The following is a 20,076-nucleotide window of genomic DNA, read 5'->3' as shown; positions in this document are numbered from 1 at the left end:
AAAGAAAGAGAACCACAAGGAAAGGACATGTTCAGACTTTAATGAAAAACATCCAGATCTTTTTGAAGTCGCATCTTCAAAAAGGTGTACGGAATGCTCAATCAACCTGTGAGTAGCCTCATTCTTGCTGCTGCTGCCCCAACACAGGGTTGAGAGGATCTTTGCACTACTGCTGCCGCCTCCGATCATTGGGAGGACCTTTGCTGTTACTACAGCCACCGACGAGATTGCCAGAAGTCACAATCTTGCTGCCATTGCTGTTGCTGCCACTGCCTCTAATTACCAGGAGGAGACGTGAACTTACTGCCGCTCTGCTGCTGCTCCCGAGCCCCAGGAGGAGTCGCAACCACCTCTTACTGCTGGGAGGTTGCCACCACTCTGTATGCAACCTACTTTAGCTGCCATGCCAATGCTGACAACCCCACGCAAAAGTCTTCAAATAAAAGAAAATGAAAGGAGGAGGAAAAAACAAAAAGAGAGTAAGAGCAATAACAAAAATAAAAAGGCAGACAGGAGCAGATAAGCTCCAGGCACAGGAGACCAAACACAGCCCTGCTACAGTGCCACCGTCTTGTATATTAAAGTTTATGAATAAGAGATCTGAATATGAACCCTAATCTCTAAGCTGCTTCTTATAAAATCCAAACACATCAGTCTTACTTAGCACTGAATGCTACTCTAAAAACAAACCATTGCTCCAAAATGCTAGAGGGGTATGATTTCTTTCCCTAATCTTCTTTTCCCCAGAGCTTTTGTTGAAACATGCCCAATTATTTCCCCTCAAATTTAACAGCGTCAGTAAATTCTTCATGGTTATCTTTGAATTCAATATTGATTAGAAAAATGCAATGTCAAACTTTTGCAAGATAGCATTACTTGAGTAAATTATTTCTACTAACAATCCAAATTTTTCTTTTGCCCAATTAACTTCTACTACTTCCTTCTCTCACCTCCAAATTTTCCTAAGCTCCTCTTAGACAGTTTATAAAGTAACTGCACAGTAAGATGCAATCTGCTGCTTTTCCATAGCGGAGCCCCATAGATCTTCACTCAGGCATATTCCTGCACAGAGAATGGGCAGAACCAGACAACGCTAATTGTTTGAAAGCATCTCAAAATCTGACTATCTGAAAGAATAAGGGGAAAGATTAAATTTCCTCGTTTGCTTTTTATACAAAGTTCAATAAAACTTTGTATTATTTTGTTTGAAAACATAGGTGCAAATTCTAATGATACTTGTTCACATTTGATATCTTGTGACATAAGTAGTAATGTAATTCTTTGGTCAGTAACCAGCCACTGACAATTGATCAACTGATAGCATGTCTGATGGCCCAGAAATCAGTAAAAAAAAACCTCATGGCTTTTGTGTTATATAATTCTGCTAACCTGAATGGTGGGGAGAATCATTTGGTATTTGTCAGTATTAAAGATTAGGGCACTTGAACAATATAGCTTGATACAGCTGAACATTGCTGTACTAATAGTTTTCTGCAAACTATGTTGACCAACCAATCCCTATCAAGCTAGTGAGTTTAGGATTGATTATTTATGCTAAGTCCATTAGTTACTTGCAAAAGAATTAATTCCATACTTTTCTCATCATTCTTACATAGAGGACAAGTATATACTAGGCAGGAAGATGACTCAATTTGGTGATGAGTCTAAAATGCTGAGCCAGGTACATGGCCATGGTACATACCCACCGGAAATTTCACTGCTGAATTCTTTGGCCTAAATTGGACATATGTCATGTCCAAAATCTGGCAATAAAGTTCCAGTCCTGGTTAGGTAACTATTATGCTGAAATTCCTATTCTGAGTGTTTCAAGATAGATATTCAAGGCTGTGAAATCTTCTATCTCTTTTCTTTTGTTTGAGCTCTGTAACAAGTATCTCTACCAGGAAGCAGACTGCAAAGTATAAATGTATTCCCTATAAGGATCGGGGGGGGGGGGGGGTTCCTAAGCATAATATAGAACACAGCATTACAGCAAACAAGTACAATCTTTCGAAGTTGTTTAAAGATAGTTGAATGTGTAATAGGTAGCATAATATGTCAACCACTATCTGCAAGGTTGAATAGAAATAACAGTCAATGGCTTTTATGTAGCATTAATATAGAATGGGCACTGACTGCAGAAGACACAAAAAGGCATGCAAGATTTTTCAATCTTCACATGTGCAGACCTTACCCCTTGAGGGTCTGTGTGTGGAAGACCTGAACTGAAGGAGAAACATAGATCTGGTTATATTTGCTCTGCATATCATTTCATTCATCTTGAAAAGCAACACATGATGAAATACACAGAAAGAATAATTTACTGTTTCTGAACAAACCAATATTCTTTTATCAAGGTATTCCATGACCAACAAATATCTGTGTAAAATATTTGCCATTCAACTGAATTATTCTTCAACTGAGTGAAAACAGGATACAGTCTTAGAAAGATGCATTGTAGAAATATAAGACGACCATCTAAAAAACAGAATCTATCCCAAATTAATTTTTTAAGTCAAATAACTTTGTTTTTGAAACGAAACATCTCTTTCATCAGACCAAAAGGTTTTTTGTAGAATGATGCTAATTAAAAAGGAAAATGCAGGATTCTGGGCATTTCATATATGTTTAATTTTAGCATAGCAATAACGGTTATTTGCCACATGCAAAAGCCACAGTATAAATACACTTTATACTGAATTTACAATCCTAATTTTTAAAAAACTGCCAACATATTTTTTAAAATCTCACAACTAGTTTGGCAATCTTTACCAATGCTCAAGCTAAAAAAACGAAGCCAGTACAACATCAGAATTAATTTCTACTTCAGAGTTTTTTGGTAAACCTTTATTTATCACATATTGGCCAATTTAAACAGGGGTATTTTTAAGCACTGGAAATTAGTAAGATATATTATCTATCACTTACAGTTTAAATAATCTGGGACCAAAGAATTGCTTTCCAATACTTGAGTAGACAGGAATTTATAAACATCTGCATGTTCCATCTCTGGCAGAAAATTCAATAAATTTTGGTCCTGAAGATCAGACTATGAAGAAAAATCAGACACAATAAATAAAATGCACAATGTTATAATTCAAATCCCTTGATGATATAGAATCATAGAATCCCTGTAATGTGGAAGCAGGCTGTTCGACATATCAAGTCCACACTGCCCCTCAGAACAGCATCCCATCCTCATACCCTATCCCTGTAACCCTGCACTTCACATGGCTAACCCACCTAGCCAGCACATCCCTGGGCACCACAGGCAATTTAGCAAGGCCAATCCATCTATCATGCACATTTTTACACTGTGGGAGGAAACTGAAGCATCCAGAGGAAACCCACACAAACATAGGAAACGTGCAAACTCCACACAGACATTCAACTAAGACTGGAATGCAACCCTGATCGCTGGCGCTGTGGGGCAACAGTACTAACCGCTGAGCCACGATGCTGACCCATAATGTAAGTGACAAAATTGTACAGGGTCCAAAATTGGGTGTGGTTAGCAGAATACATCACTTACTGTACCCACTGCATCTAGTACAGATGGCAAGCCAACCTCTGATGCCTGTTGATCTGCATCATAGATTTGTTTAGCCAATGTTAAACACACTGCTGAATGGTTTCATGGACAAACTGACACCTGTGGCGCCGAGAAGCAAGATGCTGGGGAGCCATGTTATGTGCTAATACTTTCATTTCTAAAATTTTGTACTGTGCTATTCAAACATTTTCCTTATTAAGCAAACTAAATGCTTGGCATCATTTTTATAGCACCAATTAAAACATGCAATATTTTGAACAATGCACTTATAAAACTGCATAGAAGTCTCAATTTAAAAACCCACTGTGCATACAGCTTTAACATGAAAATATACTTACCGGTAAATGTTCAAGTAAAGGAGTCACATTTTCTGACACATGTATTATGCTTCCATCAGTCGTTATGGCTATAAAAAATCCATCTAATGCCTGCAACAAAGAAAAGGTGCTTAAGAGATAAGTGGTCAGTCAAGCACTTGTATTCTTAAAATGGAAGAGAGACCTAATTTCACATGATTTGAACTTTACAGTTTCCACAATAGAACTTTATAAACTATACTTTATTTAGTTGTTAGTATTGGTAATACCAAGTTTTCACAGCAAATATAATCAGCATATTGATACTGGTGAGCAGAGCACTCCTACGTAAGTGAACATACAACTGCAAAGAATTGCAAAAGTCAACAATCTAGTTCCAGTCATATGTGTTTCTACACAGTCACTTGTCTTTTCAGTAGCATGAATTTTTCAATAGAAATTCAATTTTAAATGGAAATTCAGAAACTGGAGTAAGTAACCACAATAAATCATGTAAATAATATCAGATAAATGCATATATAACTTAATTATTCAGGAAATGACAATAATATTGGTGAGAGGTGCATGAGGCATCCAAAGAATACTAGTTTGAAGTACAAAAACTAAACCCACAATATGAATAATTTTTCTTTCTTCATCACTATACATATTTAAGATTCTAGGTGACGTTACACTGAAAAATTGATAGTTTCAAGAATGGAATGTACGATTCAGAGATAAGGATATTATTTCAGGAATGTATGTTTGTGGAGCCATATACAGAGTGTCCTGTCACCTAAACTAAACAAGAATCAGTGCAAAAATTCTTATGGTTAAGAAATATGCTTGTAATGAACAAGGTTATCAGATGGTATTAACAACAATTCATAAGATCACATTACTTGAAATCAATTCACTTGTTACAGTCCCAGTACAATGAGTGGAACTTAACGCTAAGGTGAATTAAGGGCAGTTGCTTTAAATTTTGCCGAATAACACTTTTTTGGAGGCCCACCATATCCATCCTAAATTTTAAGATTGCCTTTTTTTCACTGTCTAAAACTGGCAAACAACTGAGATGTGAGTTTAACATGGAGCTATCGACATATATAAATGCAAATAATTCATTTATTCTTACCTATTCCTATTTTTATTCCATTACTTTATTTTTCTACTTTAATGAATGTACCAAGATCAAAGAAGGTTAATAAGAATGTCATTAGTAACAGTTTTAAGTCAGAATAGAATATTTTTCAACTTACAGCAGAACACACTTACAAATCAGAGATTTGAGATTTTTCAAATTAGGAAGCTTGAAGATTAGGAAATTTATTAGGAAATCCAATTCATAACTGATGACAGATACTAGTTAGACCACTACACTTTCTAGAGTTTCAGCACTTTAGTACCAAGTCAGGTTCATTTGCTGACCTGGACACAACATTCTAGTTTAGTCTGATAAATAGCAAGAAATATTTGCACCGCACAAGTCTAATAATGAGCTCTATCAGAATCTATCCTTGTTCCTTTGAGATTGCTGAGTTCCCCTATCCATGCCATCAACATCTTAGGGTGGATGGGGAAGTTACCATTCACCGGAACCCCAAATGGACTATCCACATAAATATTGTGGCTACAACAACAGATTAGCAGCTGGGAGTTTTGCAGCAACTAACTCACTTTCCAACTCCCTAAAGCCTGTCCATCATTTGCAAGCTACAAGTCATGAATGTGGTGTTTTAACATCTACAGGGCTCAAGTCAGGAGTGTGATGCAATACTCTCCATGTCTTGATTAGCACTTCTCCAATACGACTGAAGAAGCTTGATGCCATCAGAGTAAAACTTGATTGGCATCCTCTATCACTACCTAAAAGAAAGACTTACTCCCTCAAACATCAACGCACAGTACTTTCCAAACCTGTATGCTCTATCGCCTGGAAGGACAAGAGTTGGAGATGCAAGTGAACACCACCACCTGAAAGTTCGCAACATCCCGACTTGGAAATACATGACTGTGCCTTCATTTTCATTGGGTCATTACACCAGGAACTCCCTTCCTAAGAGTTCTGTAGGTGTGCCTTCACTATTCCACAGTGCAATGAATGCTGGATCATTGAGTAAATTTCAAGAGGAGATAGACTGCTTTTTAAGTAGTAATGGGTTAAATGGTTATAGAGGACAGGAAAGAAAGTGGAGTTGAGGATGAGATGAAATCACCCATTATATCAAATGGTGGAGCAGGTTTGAAGGGCTGAATTGCCTACTCCAGCTCCTATTCTGATGTTGTTATGAACTGCAATAGTTGAAGGTGGTGGCAACTCACCACCAATTAGGGATAAGCAACAATTAGTGGCCTTGCCATATACCTTTCAAGTAAGAACACATACAACAGCATATAAATACATGCATTTAATTTCAGAGTTGGCATTATTATTCAAATTACAGTTAATATAAATTGCAAATAACTGATAGTAAAACAGATGGGAATAGTCTTCCTGGATTATTATAAAAACTATGTGAAATGTAATTGAAAGCAAGTAATAATATAGATCAAAAAACAAGAACAAGGACAGTTAATGAAAAAAGCTCATATACAGCTTTGAATGAGCACGGTGACAGCAGAAGTTTTGAATTACTTTTTTTAAATTCCATCATGAATGGCAAAATCAGCATTTGTTGTTCATCCCTAACCACTTTTGAACTGAGTGGCTTTCTAGGCTATGTCAAAGACTGGTTGAGTCAACCACAAAGCTGCAGGTAAGCAGTCACATGTAAGGTGGCAGATTTCTTTCACCAAAAGACATTAGTCAACTACACACAATTTAAAAAATTACAGCTAAGCGTATTTTTATGGTCATTATTACCAAAATTAGCTTTTAAATACCAAGTTTATGAATTGAATTTAAATTTCATCTAATGCCTGGTGGGACATGAACCTGTGTCCCCAGACCCTGGGTCTCCTGATGATTAGGCCAGTGAGAATATCATTAGGTCTCCACCTTCCATATATAATACATGTACTAAAAGTATTTTTAAAGTTCACTTTCTATTGTCATACTTTCTCCCTGTGTCACAAATTTGACATACCTTTGTGGCACTTTTCTTGAACAACACCTGTGTCATGCTGCAACAAGCAAGAGTAATACCTGTGTTGAATAATATAACAAGATAGAGGGAGAGAGATCAGAGAAATAGAGAGAATGAGAGGAGGACAGCATGTTAGCAATAGAATGAGAGCCCATGAGCAAGCAAAGTGAAAGAACAGAACAAAGAGAGAAGAAAGAGCACAAGCGAGGACAGTTTTTGTACATCATCTGAAACATTCCCACAAGTCCCAGAATACCATGCAGTGAAAACAAGATTTCAAATTTAATCACAGTAAATAAATGGCTGTTAGAAAATTGTTGTTACATGAGATAACACTCCTATTTATTATAAAACACTGATCTTGTTACAGCTATTTCTGGCTGTACAGTAGTGATTCTGAACAAAATAACACACCTCTAACATGAGCTGAGTAAACTCTTCATTACTAAGGAATGTAGGCTTCCAGTCTTGTCGTATTTCAGTAGCATCTGATTGTGCTGTGATTTCTATAACAGAAAGCATATTTAAATAAGAACACACAGGACAATTGACGTCCACAATAGTTTATCTTCTTTAAATGAGAACAACTAGCATACAGAGGGTATAGTGCAATAGCTTTATTTGGAAGCACAAGCTTTCGGAGCGCTGCTCCTTCATCAGGTGGTTGTGGAGTATAGGATTGTAAGACATAATTTAGAGCAAATGTTTACAGTGCCATGTAACTGAAATTACATACAGAGGAAACTCGATTATCCAAATATCAATTATCCGAATTTCAGATTATCCGAAGAAGATCTCAACGTCCCGATAGAAACATTACATCAAAGAGCTGTTTCAATGCTGATTGCATCTTTTGTTTACAATGATTAAAAATGAATTCAGCTCTCTAAAGTTGCTGAGAACAGTCCTGGCCATTGATGGGAGCTTAGGCACCATCTCCAAATGACTGACCACCTCTCTCTCTCCCCACACTTTCCCTGGAGTTCTATACAAGGGTGTACCCTAAGCCCCCCTTGCCCAATAATCTCTCCAACATTGTTCTGTACAGGGCAAAGGTGGAGCTTCTCAAAAGGTTGCAGTAAAATGTTGTGCGTGTGGTTGCATGTGTGCACAGTATTTTGAAACTCACCCCCAAAGGCGGCAGCAGTCTTGCTCGGCTGCCCCCAGGGATGGTGGCACAGTGTTGGATAGGGTTGGGTGGGTGGGGGCTCACACGCGCGGTGTGCTGCTGCCTAGTCTATTGAATGGGGGGAGCGCACTTAGCAAGTGCTCACTGTGTCAATCTCATCAAACTGGTTGGGGGGATGGGGGGAGAGAAACTTCAACAATGTTGCAGGTCCCTTACACACAAACATATGGCTGCTCAGAAACAAACCCTGAGACAGAGAGAGAGGCAGCAAGGTAGGCAGAGCAAGGAAAAGGAAACTTCAGAAAACTCCAAGCCCCAGAGGAAAGGCATAGAATCAATTCACCGAATAATCAATTATCCGAACGAAATAATGCTCCCCCATCTCGTTCAGATAATCGAGGTTCCTCTGTATTGAAAAACACCTGGATTGTTTGTTAAGTCTCTCATCTTTTAGAATGAACATGTTGGTTTCAGTTCTTTCATATCTAAATCGTAGAACATTTAAATGTTACATTCTCAAGTAAACTTTAACAATTGGTGTCATGTCGGCCCAAATAATGCATTTAAGGTGTGAGCTGCCCTGTGTGGGATTCTGTGCGTTTAAATGCATTATCTGGGCCGACATGACAGCAACTGTTAAAGTTCACTTGAGAATGTAACTTTTAAATGTTCTGCAGATACTCACACACGCACATGCACACCCTCAATCCGTCTCTCCTGTTTCCACACACAAAAGTTTATAGGGTGAATTTGTATTTGCAGAGTTACATTTTATTTTGCTCAAAACAGTACAAATTCATGTAAGATTCTGTGAGTTCCACTTTAGAAATAGATTAATTAGATTCCCCAGTGTGGAAACAGTCCCTTCGGCCCAACAAGTCCACACCGAGCCTCCGAAGAGTAACCCACCTAGACCCATTTCCCTCTGACTAATGCACTTAATACCAGGAGCAATTTAGCATGGCCAATTCACCTGATCTGCACACCTTTGGATTGTGGGTTGAAACCGGAGCACCCAGAGGAAACCCACGCAGACATGGAGAGAACATGCAAACTCCACACAGACAGTCGCCCAAGGCTGGAATAGAACCAGTCTGACTCAACACTGGTACGGAAACAGACTTTAACCTCATTAACCTTTAATGCGTTGTTGGAGCTGAGATGGCACCTATTGTTAGAAAGGCTGAAGCTATCTTGAGAATGTAACTTGAAAGTAGTTCTAAGATTTACATATTAAAGAACTGAAACTAACACATCTCATTCTAAAAGATGAAAGACTTAATCGCTCAGTGGTTAGCACTGCAGCCTCACAGCACCAGGGACCCAAGTTCAATTCCAGCCTTGGATGTCTGCCTGTGTGGAGTTTGCACATTCTCCCCATGTGTGCGTGGGTTTCCTCTGGGTGCTCTGGTTTCCTCCCACAGTCCAAAGATGTGCAGGTTAGGTGAATTGGCCATTCTAAATTGCCCATCGTGTTAGGTGCATTAGTCAGAGGGAAATGGATCTGGGTGGGTTACTCTTCAGAGGGTCGTTGTGGGCTTGTTGGGCCGAAGGGCCTGTTTCCACACTTTAGGGAATCTAATCTAATCTAATCTTATTTAACATACCATTGCAACTCCATGACACTGTAACCCTTTTGCTATAAATTCTGTGTCTAATGGTCCTGTTCCCCAAGCACCTGATAAAGAGGCAGCGCCTCGAAAGCTAATGCTTCCAAACAAACCTGTTGGATTATAACCAGGTGTTGTGTGACTTTTAACGCCGTCAACCCCAGTCCAACACTGGCACCTCCAAATCTTAGAACAGTTAATTAGTTAAGTTACTGTATTGGGTTGGTTAAGGTTTCCAGTAGTTAAGTTACTCTAAATTCCATCTTTTGTTTCATGTTTCAACTGTAGTGTTTAAATAAATTCTGTTTTGCTTAAAACCGAGTGACTTGACCAGTTGCATCTCACCTGGAACATGCTCTTCACATCTGCCTTTAAAATAAGAAAATGTTAGGGTCTACGCTAGCTTCTTAAAATATTTTGAGAGGGTCTGGCCTCATCCAAAACAGTACCTCTGGGCCAGACGGTCTCTGTTCAAGTCCCAAATGTGCCAAATATATGTCATCACATATCTGAATAGGTCAGTTAAAATATCTGGAATGGAATAAACCTTCTGGAGCAAAAACAAAAATTGCTGGAGAAACTCAGTAGGTTTGGCAGCATCTTTGGAGAGAAAGCAGAGGTAACTTTTTCATGTCCAGTGGCCCTTTTTCGGAATTGTTGTGTTTTTCTGGTTTCTGTTTTGATCCACATTTCCACCATCCATGGTTCTTTGTTCTATTTTAGACCATGTGGAGAATAGCTAATTAATATATGTAGCTGGATCCAAAACTCATATGACATTGACATAGAGATGGACTTTGAGGAGGCAAAGAGTCTACAGGTAGCCACTGTAGATTGGGGGTTGCAAGTTTGTCCTAAAATACCACCAAGAATTGCACATAGGTTCAGTCTGCAAGAATATGAGTAAGAAGGACAAAGTGCAGAAGTGAGAAAAGATAATGGTGGAATAGTTTGAGAGGGGTTGAGAAAGGGACAGCTGGCAAGAGAAAGAGGTAGAAACAAAGAGTGGACAAGAGAACAGAGAAGAGAGGAGAGTGGGGTTAAAAGTGAGAGGGCAAGGCAAAGCAATGAGAGAGTGAGCAGCTCAGCAAAAGGGATAATAGCAAGATTGAGTGATGGTAGCACAGGAGTGGCAACAGACTGACTGCAGAGACAGAGAGCACAAAGCAAGAGGGAGGGTTGACACCAATGGAGAAAGGGTAAGCAAGAGAATGAGCAAAGGGACAAGAGGGAATGGGGGAGAATAAGGAAGAGCAGGATATTGAGCAATCCACAAGCTGAGACAAGTACACCAGATTTTACTGGTGTATACCATTTACAAATGCACTATAGAAATGCATCACAGTTTCTCTGACAGCATTTTCCAAATCCATAACTTCTACGAACTAGAAGTCAAAGGAAACAGATGCATGGGAACACCACCACTTTTAAATCCTCCTCTAAGCCACTTAACCATTTTAACTTGGAACTACATCACTGTTGCTAGGTCAACATACTGGAACTCCATCATTAACAGACTTTGGATGTATCTAGAGCACAGACTTCAGTGGTTCAGGAGGCAGCTCATCATTAAGAATTACCCTTCTTAAGGGTAATTAAGGATGGGCAATAAATACTGACCTAGCCAGAATAGTCTGCATCTTGCAAGTGCAGAAAAAATAAAATGAATTTATATACCATCCACACTGCTTTTGCTCATTCATTTAGTCTGCCCACATTCCCTCGAAGCTTCTTTGCATCCTCACCATAACTTGCATTCTCAACTCGCCTTGTTTAACTTTGTATGCCTTGTTCTGTCTAAACACCCTATGATCTGTATGTCCTTCTATGTATTGACCTGCCTGTACTGCTTGCAAAACAAAACTTTTGTTCTACTTAGGTACATGTAACAATAATAAATCAAATAATTAGACTAGATTCCCAACAGTATGGAAACAGGCCCTTTGGCCCAACAAGAGCAACCCACCCAGACCCATCTCCCGCTGACTAATGCACCTAATTACAGCTAATCCACCTGACCTGCATGTCTTTTGGATTGTGAGAGGAGACCGGAGCACCCGGAGGAAACCCAGGCAGACATGTGTAAACTCCACTCAGTTGCCAAAGACTAGAATCGATTCCGGGTCCCTGGCGCTGTGAGACTGCAGTCCAACCACTGAGCCACCGTGCTGCCCTAAACTGACAGCAAAGCTTTAGATATGATTGAAAGTTTCCAGAAAGAAGGTTTGGCCAAATAGAAATTCACAATTCACAAACTTAACAATGCATTTTTGTCTCCATAACTAACTCATTTATCTATCTTGTGAACATTTGAAGCCAGCAGTAATTCTCGAGGTACCCCACTGACAATAGCCTGCCATCCTTAGAATAATCCACTATTCTTATTCACTTCCTGTGAAGCAATTCTGCATCTATGCTAGTGTATTACTCACAATACCATGTGCTCTACTTTTGTGTATTACTCCGCTGTGTGGGATCTTACTGAAAGCCTTCTGAAAATCCAAACACACCATATCCATTGGTCTCCTCTCACCTTCACTACAAGTAACATCCTCAAAGGTCTTCAACAGGTTTGTCAAACATTATTTCCCTTTCATAAATCCATATTTACTCTGCCTAGACATATTATAGTTTTCTGAATACCCAGTTACCACATCCTTTATTATTGATTCTAACATTGGCATGGCTACTGCTATCAAACTAACTAACGTTTATAGCTCTTCATTTTCTTTCTCTCCCATTTTAAATAACTGGTTAACATTTGTTACTTGAACAGTCTGTAAAGTCTTTCCAGAATCTATAGAATTATGATAGATAACTACCAATGCAAACATCAGCTCCTTCAATACGCCTGAATATACTTCATCTGGTCTTTGGGGATTCATCAACATTCAACCCAATTAAGTTTTGAGTATTAGCTCTCACTTAATAATAATTTGTTTCAGTTCATCAGTTTTAAAAGAATTGTCAAATACCAAGTATTTCTCGAGGTTCTGCTTTTCCTTCATGAACACAGCCTCAAAATAATTGCTTTACTTCTCCTATTCTCCATAATAAATTCTCCTGTCTCCACTTGTAATGGGCTCATATTTTTCCTCGCTAATCTTCTACTTTTCACATACCAAAAGAAACTTCCACAGTCCAGCCTTACATTTCTTGCTAGCTTGCATTCATACTTTGCCCTGCATTTGTTTCTTGGTCCTTTGCTGGATTGTAAACTGTTTCCAATCCTAAGGTTTACCATCTTTCCTGGCAACCTTAAGGACTTTCTTTGATTTAATTCATTTTCCAAATTATTTTTAAGTCATGACTGATTCATCGTTCCTGGATATTCTAATGATTAGAGGAATGTATGACTGTTGTAGACAATGCAGTATTTCCTTAAATTCCTTCACGTTGCCTGTCAACTGGCAATCTTTTATAAGGTACTTTCCCAATCCATCATAGACAAACTGTCCCCCATCCCTTTATAGTTGGCTTTGTTTAGATATAGGGCACACCCTACTTTCAAAACTAAACTGTATAATTTTAAAAAATCTAAAATTATGTTACATTATGGTCACCATTTCCGAACAGCTGCTGTAGGACAGTTTTTTTTTAAACTAAACCTAAAACAGCCTGATACCCAATTGGATCCTTAATCTTGTGCTCTGGAAACCTAACTCATACATACTAAAGGAATTCATCCTCCACAGCAATAGTGCTAATTTAGTTCACCCAGTTTGTGTGTAAACTGAAGTTTCCTATTACTATGATATTACTCCATGTTACATAGAGCTCTAATTTCCTAATTTAAACTGTGCCCAACATTACAATTCCATCAATGTTTGTTGCCCCTTGGTGTTTATTAACACTACCTATCTTGACCCTTTGATCCAAGATTACTTTTCACAAACAAACTGATCTCATCCATTATTAACAGTGCCACTGCCTTCTTTGCTCCTCTTCTAACTATCTTTCTGAAATGACAAATATCCATAAATATTCAATTCCAAGCCGCAATCTTCATGTAAGCATGGTTCTTTAATGGCAACTAAATGTTAAATGGGTATGATTTAGTTCTTTGCCTCACAGCTGCAACACAGTTATTCCAGCTGCTACTCGGGATTGGAACCAGAGTTCAAGCTTTAACAGCAAATGGCATTGACTGCAAATGTATTAGTCAAAGATCTGAAATGGATCCATGACTTTCCAAAGAAGGGTCCACTCAGGTGATTTGTCTGCCATTCTACAACATTACAAACTATACCACCTGCAATTTGACTTGTTGAGGCGTGTGTAGCTGCTGCCTTTGTCTTTTGAGATGATAGTGATGTAGGTTTGGAAGGTGCTATCTTTGGCAAATTTCTTCACTCTATCTCCTCCTTGAATTGTATTTGGTGCACTGGCATCCACTGTACTCTCTGGTAGTGAATTCCACAAATTCATGACCCTTTGAGAGCAGTAATTCCTTCTCATCTCTGTTTTAAATGTGTCTTCCCTTAGGCTCAAACTACATAGCTGAACTGTAGTTTCCTGTTTCTGACCTAGCATCTTGAACAAAGGGACTTCAATTGCTACTCTTCAGTCAGATGGAATTTTGCCTGTATCTTGGGAATTCTGGAAACTTAACAGCCTCTTTGCAACCTAAGATCTTAGGATGAAATACATCTGGACCTAGATACTTGTCAGTCCACAGCTCCATCAGTTTGCTTAGTACCACTTCCCTGGTGATTATAATCCATGTCCTCAACTCCACCCATTCCTGGAATGCTTTATTTTTATCACTTATGGTAATGGCAGAAGCAAACTATTTATTCATTCCATCTGCCATTTCCTTGGTATTGACTATTAACGTCCCATTCTCACTCTCTGGAGGAATAACAATTTAATTCCTCTTTTCATTTTTAAATAAATGTAGAAACATTTTCTATCTTGTTTTACATTCTTAGCCACCTTCTATCCATACTCTAATTTCTTCCTCCTGATTAACCTTTTAGTCGTTCTCTGCTGTTCTTTACCTTCTCACCAATCATTGAAGCTGCCATTCATCTTTATTTAATTATATGCTATATTCCATAGGTTTGATGCTTCACTAACATCTTTACTTAACCACGGATGGTGAGTCCACCCTTTAGAATTGTACTTTATTGTAGGAATATATTTATTCTGTGTATTGTGAACTATCCTTGTAAATGTCCGCCACTGTGCCCTAGCACCTGGTATTTCAGTTCATTTAACCTAGCTCAGCTTTCACGCCCACATAGTATCCATTATTTACGCGAAAACACTATACCCAGACATTATCGTCTCTCTTATAAATTGGATACAAAATTCACTCATATCTACTACCTAGATGTGACATTATTGTGCAGACATTAATTCTACAACATTACACAATAATAAGTCTAGTATAGCTTGATTTCTGGTCAGAGTTGTTGTTCTAAGAAACCCTTTCAATAATATTATATGAACTGCTCCTCCAGGTTACTAGTGTGTGGACTATTGATGAAATCATGCCATTTCAAGGAGCAATCAAGTTTTCTATGGAGTTCAATCTGTCTGGGTACATTGTTCAATGAGCGTGTTCTTCATCTCTTCTTTTGCAATCGGTTTCTTGGTGATCTCATGGACTGTCACAATATTGAGATTCAAACATTCCCGGCCGTCCATTCATGACTACTAGCAAAAAATATTGAATTGCCATAACTGCATTTCATTTCAAATATACCAACACAGGGAAGGTGTATCTTGAAAATCTCATACAGGTTTATTTAATAGCTCAGACTACAACTTGCAAATCCAGATAACTAAGCATGTGTCGCCTTATAGCATGATTCTGCCTGGTCTGATGGTCATGTGGTTTCATCCTGGTCCTTGGCTCATTAGTAAACCCAGCTATTGAAACAATAATACAATAAAATTTACCTTTATGATCTTGACCAATTAAAAAATTAAAAGTAAAACCCCCAAATTACTTGCATGAAATAATGAATGGCTCAATTTCCACTTCTCCCTCCCCAATAAAATTAGCACAATTATTTTATAAATTCAAAACAAGGTTTTGTTGGCATAGAACACATTAACTACCTTTGTGCTTCTGTAAAAAATCAATTGTTTTCTGTAATATTGTTGATTTATCCATTTTCCGAGTATTACCAGGTAGCATGGAACCAAGCTCTTTAATAAGCACATTGAACTGATCTCGTCTTTTCTTCTCTGATTTGTTCCTTGACACCCTAAAGACACAAGCAAATAAATGAAAAGATGACATCCACGATTCTAATAAATTTTACATTTTAGGCCTTAAAAATGTATGCAAATAATTACCTGAATTTGGATTGTGACATTTTGTGTAAGTAGTTTTGTAATGAAAAGAAATCTGTTCAAAAGTCACACTCGTTTACTGAAGCCCACTATCTCTATTCACCGCATTTGGATCCATCTTTAGCTAGAAGCGCTGGGTTGATAATCTGCTTTGTTTATGCTTTGATAGAGAGGAATTAATCAGCTTCCTTCTTTCAAATGCTCTCAATTAGCCAGAACAAAGGTTTTTTAAAAAGCATACAGCCAAATCAGACGTCATAGCACTAGAAATAAAACAAAGTCTATTACAAGTTTCTTGCATAAAGAGGGATATTATTTACTGAGAAGAAGAATAAAATCTGAGAATAACAGAATGCAACATCAAACACACCCAAAAGTATAAATTGGAAAAGGAAAGAGTATAAAATACAGAAAGAAAAATCAATAATAGGCAGTTTTATGAATGCTTCATATTAATAATTTCTATTGCCTTGAGTTTAAAGGATTATGGACTTTATTGCTTTTTTTCCCAAAAGAGATCAATGAAAGGACATTGGAACAACTTTTTGTTAACAAGGTGTTGATTGGTAGAAACGTCTCCTGAGAACTGCTTTTTTCTAAAAAAAAAAAACTGGAGATCTCCTGTCAGGTTCTAGTTTCTGCTTTGGATGCTGTTTGGAGTAGTTTGGGAAAAGCCTGTTGAAGAAACAAGTGTCCCAACTCAGATCTTCAGTTTTTGGTTCAAAAAAAAATCCTTAATGTGGGTCTAGTGAAATATCTGCAGGCTCTTGTTCTAGATGCTTTTGTAAGGAAGGCCTCTGGAAGATTTAGTCAATATTTCCTGAACACCTGTAGTTGTTCAGTGACATCAATCTTTGTGCACCAGAAGATCTCAAGCTTTATCATTTTAGCCTTCAAGAACGAAGACTTAAAAGCAGTGTCTTTTTAAAAATATGAATCTCTGCATCGAAAATGACTTATCCTTTTCCGGTGTGCCTGGCTGTACTTGTAAGTATTATAGGATATCCAAAGTGGTAAACATTGATATTTTCGTGAACTGAGGGTGTAATCAGTTTTGCACATTCATGTAATAGGTTAGTTTACAATAAATCAACAATTCTGTATTCATTAGAACAAAACTAGTTGACTGCCCATTTTATTTTCTCGGGTACCAGTCTAACACAATTAAATCTGATGAAGGAGCGTCGCTCCGAAAGCTAGTGTGCTTCCAATTAAACCTGTTGGACCATAACCTGGTGTTGTGTGATTTTTAACTTTGTACACCCCAGTCCAACACCGGCATCTCCAAATCATGACAATTAAATCTATGTCATGATCTATGGAGTAGTGAGACCAAAAAGGAACAGTGCACTCCTCCCACATCAGTCATGACACTACTTGAAAAAAAATCCTTACAGCACTGAAAGCATTAGTTTTAACTCAAGACCAAAGTTGTTTAATTGATATTTTCTATCCTCAGCAATGGTGACATTTCTGCATATGCTTAAATTTTTGAAGAAGGGAAGTTACTCCAATTTGTGACAGGCTGAGAGAATAAAGAGACTGAGAGCACGCTTTCCAGTCTTGCTGAACAAAGTTATTTCCTTCTCTCTCTGCTCTGATCAAAAGTATTTAACAAAATAAATTGTTTTTTTGTATTCCGATGTCCGGTTTTGTTATTTCCTTTCCCCTCAGCTGTATATTGTGCAGGTGACTTTCAAATGAATATGTGAAAGTTCCAGAAAGATGTAAATGAAACAGCAGATACAGAATTGAGTACTGCATTCAGTCATTTTGATGAAGTTAATTTCAGTGCAAACCAGATCTTGTTTAGAGATGGTTTCATGAACTATCTCAACCTGTTGTCAGATGAGCACTGTGGCCATTCTACTTCAGTGGCTTTCCTTTTTTTAAAATCAGATTTATGCATGAAAGACCCCAGGTATGGAAAAATATCAGAAGATTAAAGTCAAAATTGTGTATTTTTACCACAATCATAAGACTTCTCCTGAAGTCCCCTACATCATAGATGTCAATCTTTAGCCAATTTGATTCACTAAACATGACATCAAGAAACAATTAAAAAGTATTGAATCCTGCAGAGGCAACGACCCAGACAACAATCCACCAACAGTACTGAAAATGAGTGCTCCAGAATTAGCCAGCCCCCTAGACAAGTTGTTCCATTACAGCTACAACACTGGCATTTACCTGGCATTGTGAAAAACTGCATGGGTATGTTGCACAGAAAAAAGCAGCACAAGTGTAAACAGTCTAACCAGGGAACGGATTATACTGGACCTGGATTTGGGAAATGAGTCTGGCCAGGTGTGTGGAGTTTCAGTGGGGAAACATTTCAAGAGTAGTGATCATACTGTAGTGAGTTTTAAGATACTCAAGGCTATGGATAACAGCAGTCCTCGGGTGAAGGTGTTATATTGGGGGGAAGGTAAACTACAACAATATTAGACAGGAACTAGAGAAAGATAATTGGAGTTGGCTGTTTGAGGGTAAATTCACATTGGAAACGTGGGAGTATTTCAAACGGCAGTTGATAAGAGTTCCGGAACAGCACGCACCTGCGAAAATGAAGAATAGGTATAGCAAGTTACGTGAACCTTGGATGACCAGGGATGTTATGACCTTAGTCAGAAAGAAAAAGGTCACATACATAAGGTCGAGGAGGATGGGAACTGACAAAGCCCTTGAAGCATATAAGGAAAGTAGAAAAGAACTTAAACAAGGAATTAGAAGGGCTAAAAGGGGTCATTAACAAACAGGATTAAGGAGACCCTCAAGGCTTTTTATACATATATAAAAAGCAAGAGGGTAGCCAGGGAAAGACGTTGGCCCACTCAAGGACAAATGAGGGAATCTATGTGTCGAGTCAGAACAAATAGGTAAGGTCCTAAACAAATACTGTGTGTCAGTATTCAACAAAGAGAAGGAATTGGTGAAGGATGATCTCAGGGAAGGGAGTGTGGAATTTCCAAGCTAAGTTACTATTAAAAGGAAGAGGTGTTGTGAGTCTTAAAAGGTATTAAAAGTAGCTACGTCCTAGGGTCCTGATAGAATCTATCTCAGAATATCGAGGGAGGCAAAAGAACAAATTGCTGAAATATTGACAGACATATTTGTATCCTCTTTGGCCACAGGTGAGGGCCCAGAGGACTGGAGAATAGCCAAAGTTGTCCCATTGTCAGTGGTAGGGAAATTATTGGAAAAGATTCTCAGGGTCAAGATCTATATAGAAGCAAATGGACTTATTAGTGATAAACTGCATAGTTTTGTGCAGGCGAGGTCATGCCTCACTGGCTTGACCAAGTTTTTTGAGGTGGTGACGAAACCAATCGATGAGGGAAAAGCAGTTGATGTTGGCTACATGGACTGCAGTAAAGCCTTTGACAAGATCCCTAATGGCAGACTGGTATAAAAAGTGAAGTCACATGGTATCAGTGGTGAACTGGCAAGATGGATACACAACTGACTATGTCATAGAAGACAGAGGGTAGAGGTGGAAGAGTGCTTTTTGGAATGGAGCGTTGTGACTAGTGGTGCTCCACAGCAGTCAGTGCTTGGATCTCTGACATTCATGGTCTATATAATTGATTTGGAGGAAAATGGAGCAGGTCTAATTAGTATGTTTGCAGATGATACAAAGACTGGAGGAGTTGCAGATAGTGAGGAGGCTTGTCAGCGGATAAAGTGGACAAGTGTTTAATGACCAGTCAAGAGACAATGTATCAAAACGCCTTGTTCCAAGCTTTAAAACTCAAAGGTGTACCATATGAGGACACCCCATCCAACATGGATTGTTTGTTGCAAGCTCATCATCTCTGACAGATGGATGGACGCAAAGATTTCTCTAAATTTAAGGCAGAGGTGTCATTTGAATCTTGCATTTCATGATTTTATTTAATAATGAAACTAATGAATCAGCTGGAACAGGGCAAGGAAAAGTATATTCTTAGGCTACTAATTTAACTGTTTTGTCGTTTTCGTTGGTGCATCCAGCTATACAAGAGTTTCTGCTGAAACAATAAATATTATTGTTTTCTTTTTAGCATTTGAAAAGAATATAAAGAAAATTTTCAGAATTGTTTATTTAATTATA

The 20,076-nt window shown here is 38.2% G+C and overlaps 1 protein-coding gene across 3 annotated transcripts in view; it reads right to left on the bottom strand.

Annotated features, from left to right (window-relative positions):
* The window catches only part of clocka (clock circadian regulator a), a 144,516-nt gene that overhangs the window by 102,999 nt on the left and 21,441 nt on the right, over window positions 1–20,076 (bottom strand). Inside the window, exons 3-7 of one of the 3 annotated variants that reach the window (XM_043690703.1) lie at window positions 15,987–16,246; window positions 15,747–15,895; window positions 7,353–7,444; window positions 3,892–3,981; window positions 2,929–3,049 (exon numbers count right to left, since the gene is read on the bottom strand). In XM_043690703.1, coding sequence (XP_043546638.1) covers window positions 2,929–3,049; window positions 3,892–3,981; window positions 7,353–7,444; window positions 15,747–15,895; window positions 15,987–16,006 — 472 coding nt within the window. In that variant the 5' untranslated portion in view covers window positions 16,007–16,246. Of the gene's footprint in view, window positions 1–2,928; window positions 3,050–3,891; window positions 3,982–6,938; window positions 6,994–7,352; window positions 7,445–15,746; window positions 15,896–15,986; window positions 16,247–20,076 lie in introns of those variants that run through there. The other 2 variants (XM_043690694.1, XM_043690712.1) reach the window with 2 other exon arrangements.

Source organism: Chiloscyllium plagiosum, chromosome 1, assembly GCF_004010195.1.
Source record: "Chiloscyllium plagiosum isolate BGI_BamShark_2017 chromosome 1, ASM401019v2, whole genome shotgun sequence".
Classification (NCBI taxonomy): Eukaryota; Metazoa; Chordata; class Chondrichthyes; order Orectolobiformes; family Hemiscylliidae; genus Chiloscyllium; species Chiloscyllium plagiosum.
Note: the sequence above shows the minus strand (reverse complement) of the source record. Positions and strands in the feature narration are given on the sequence as shown.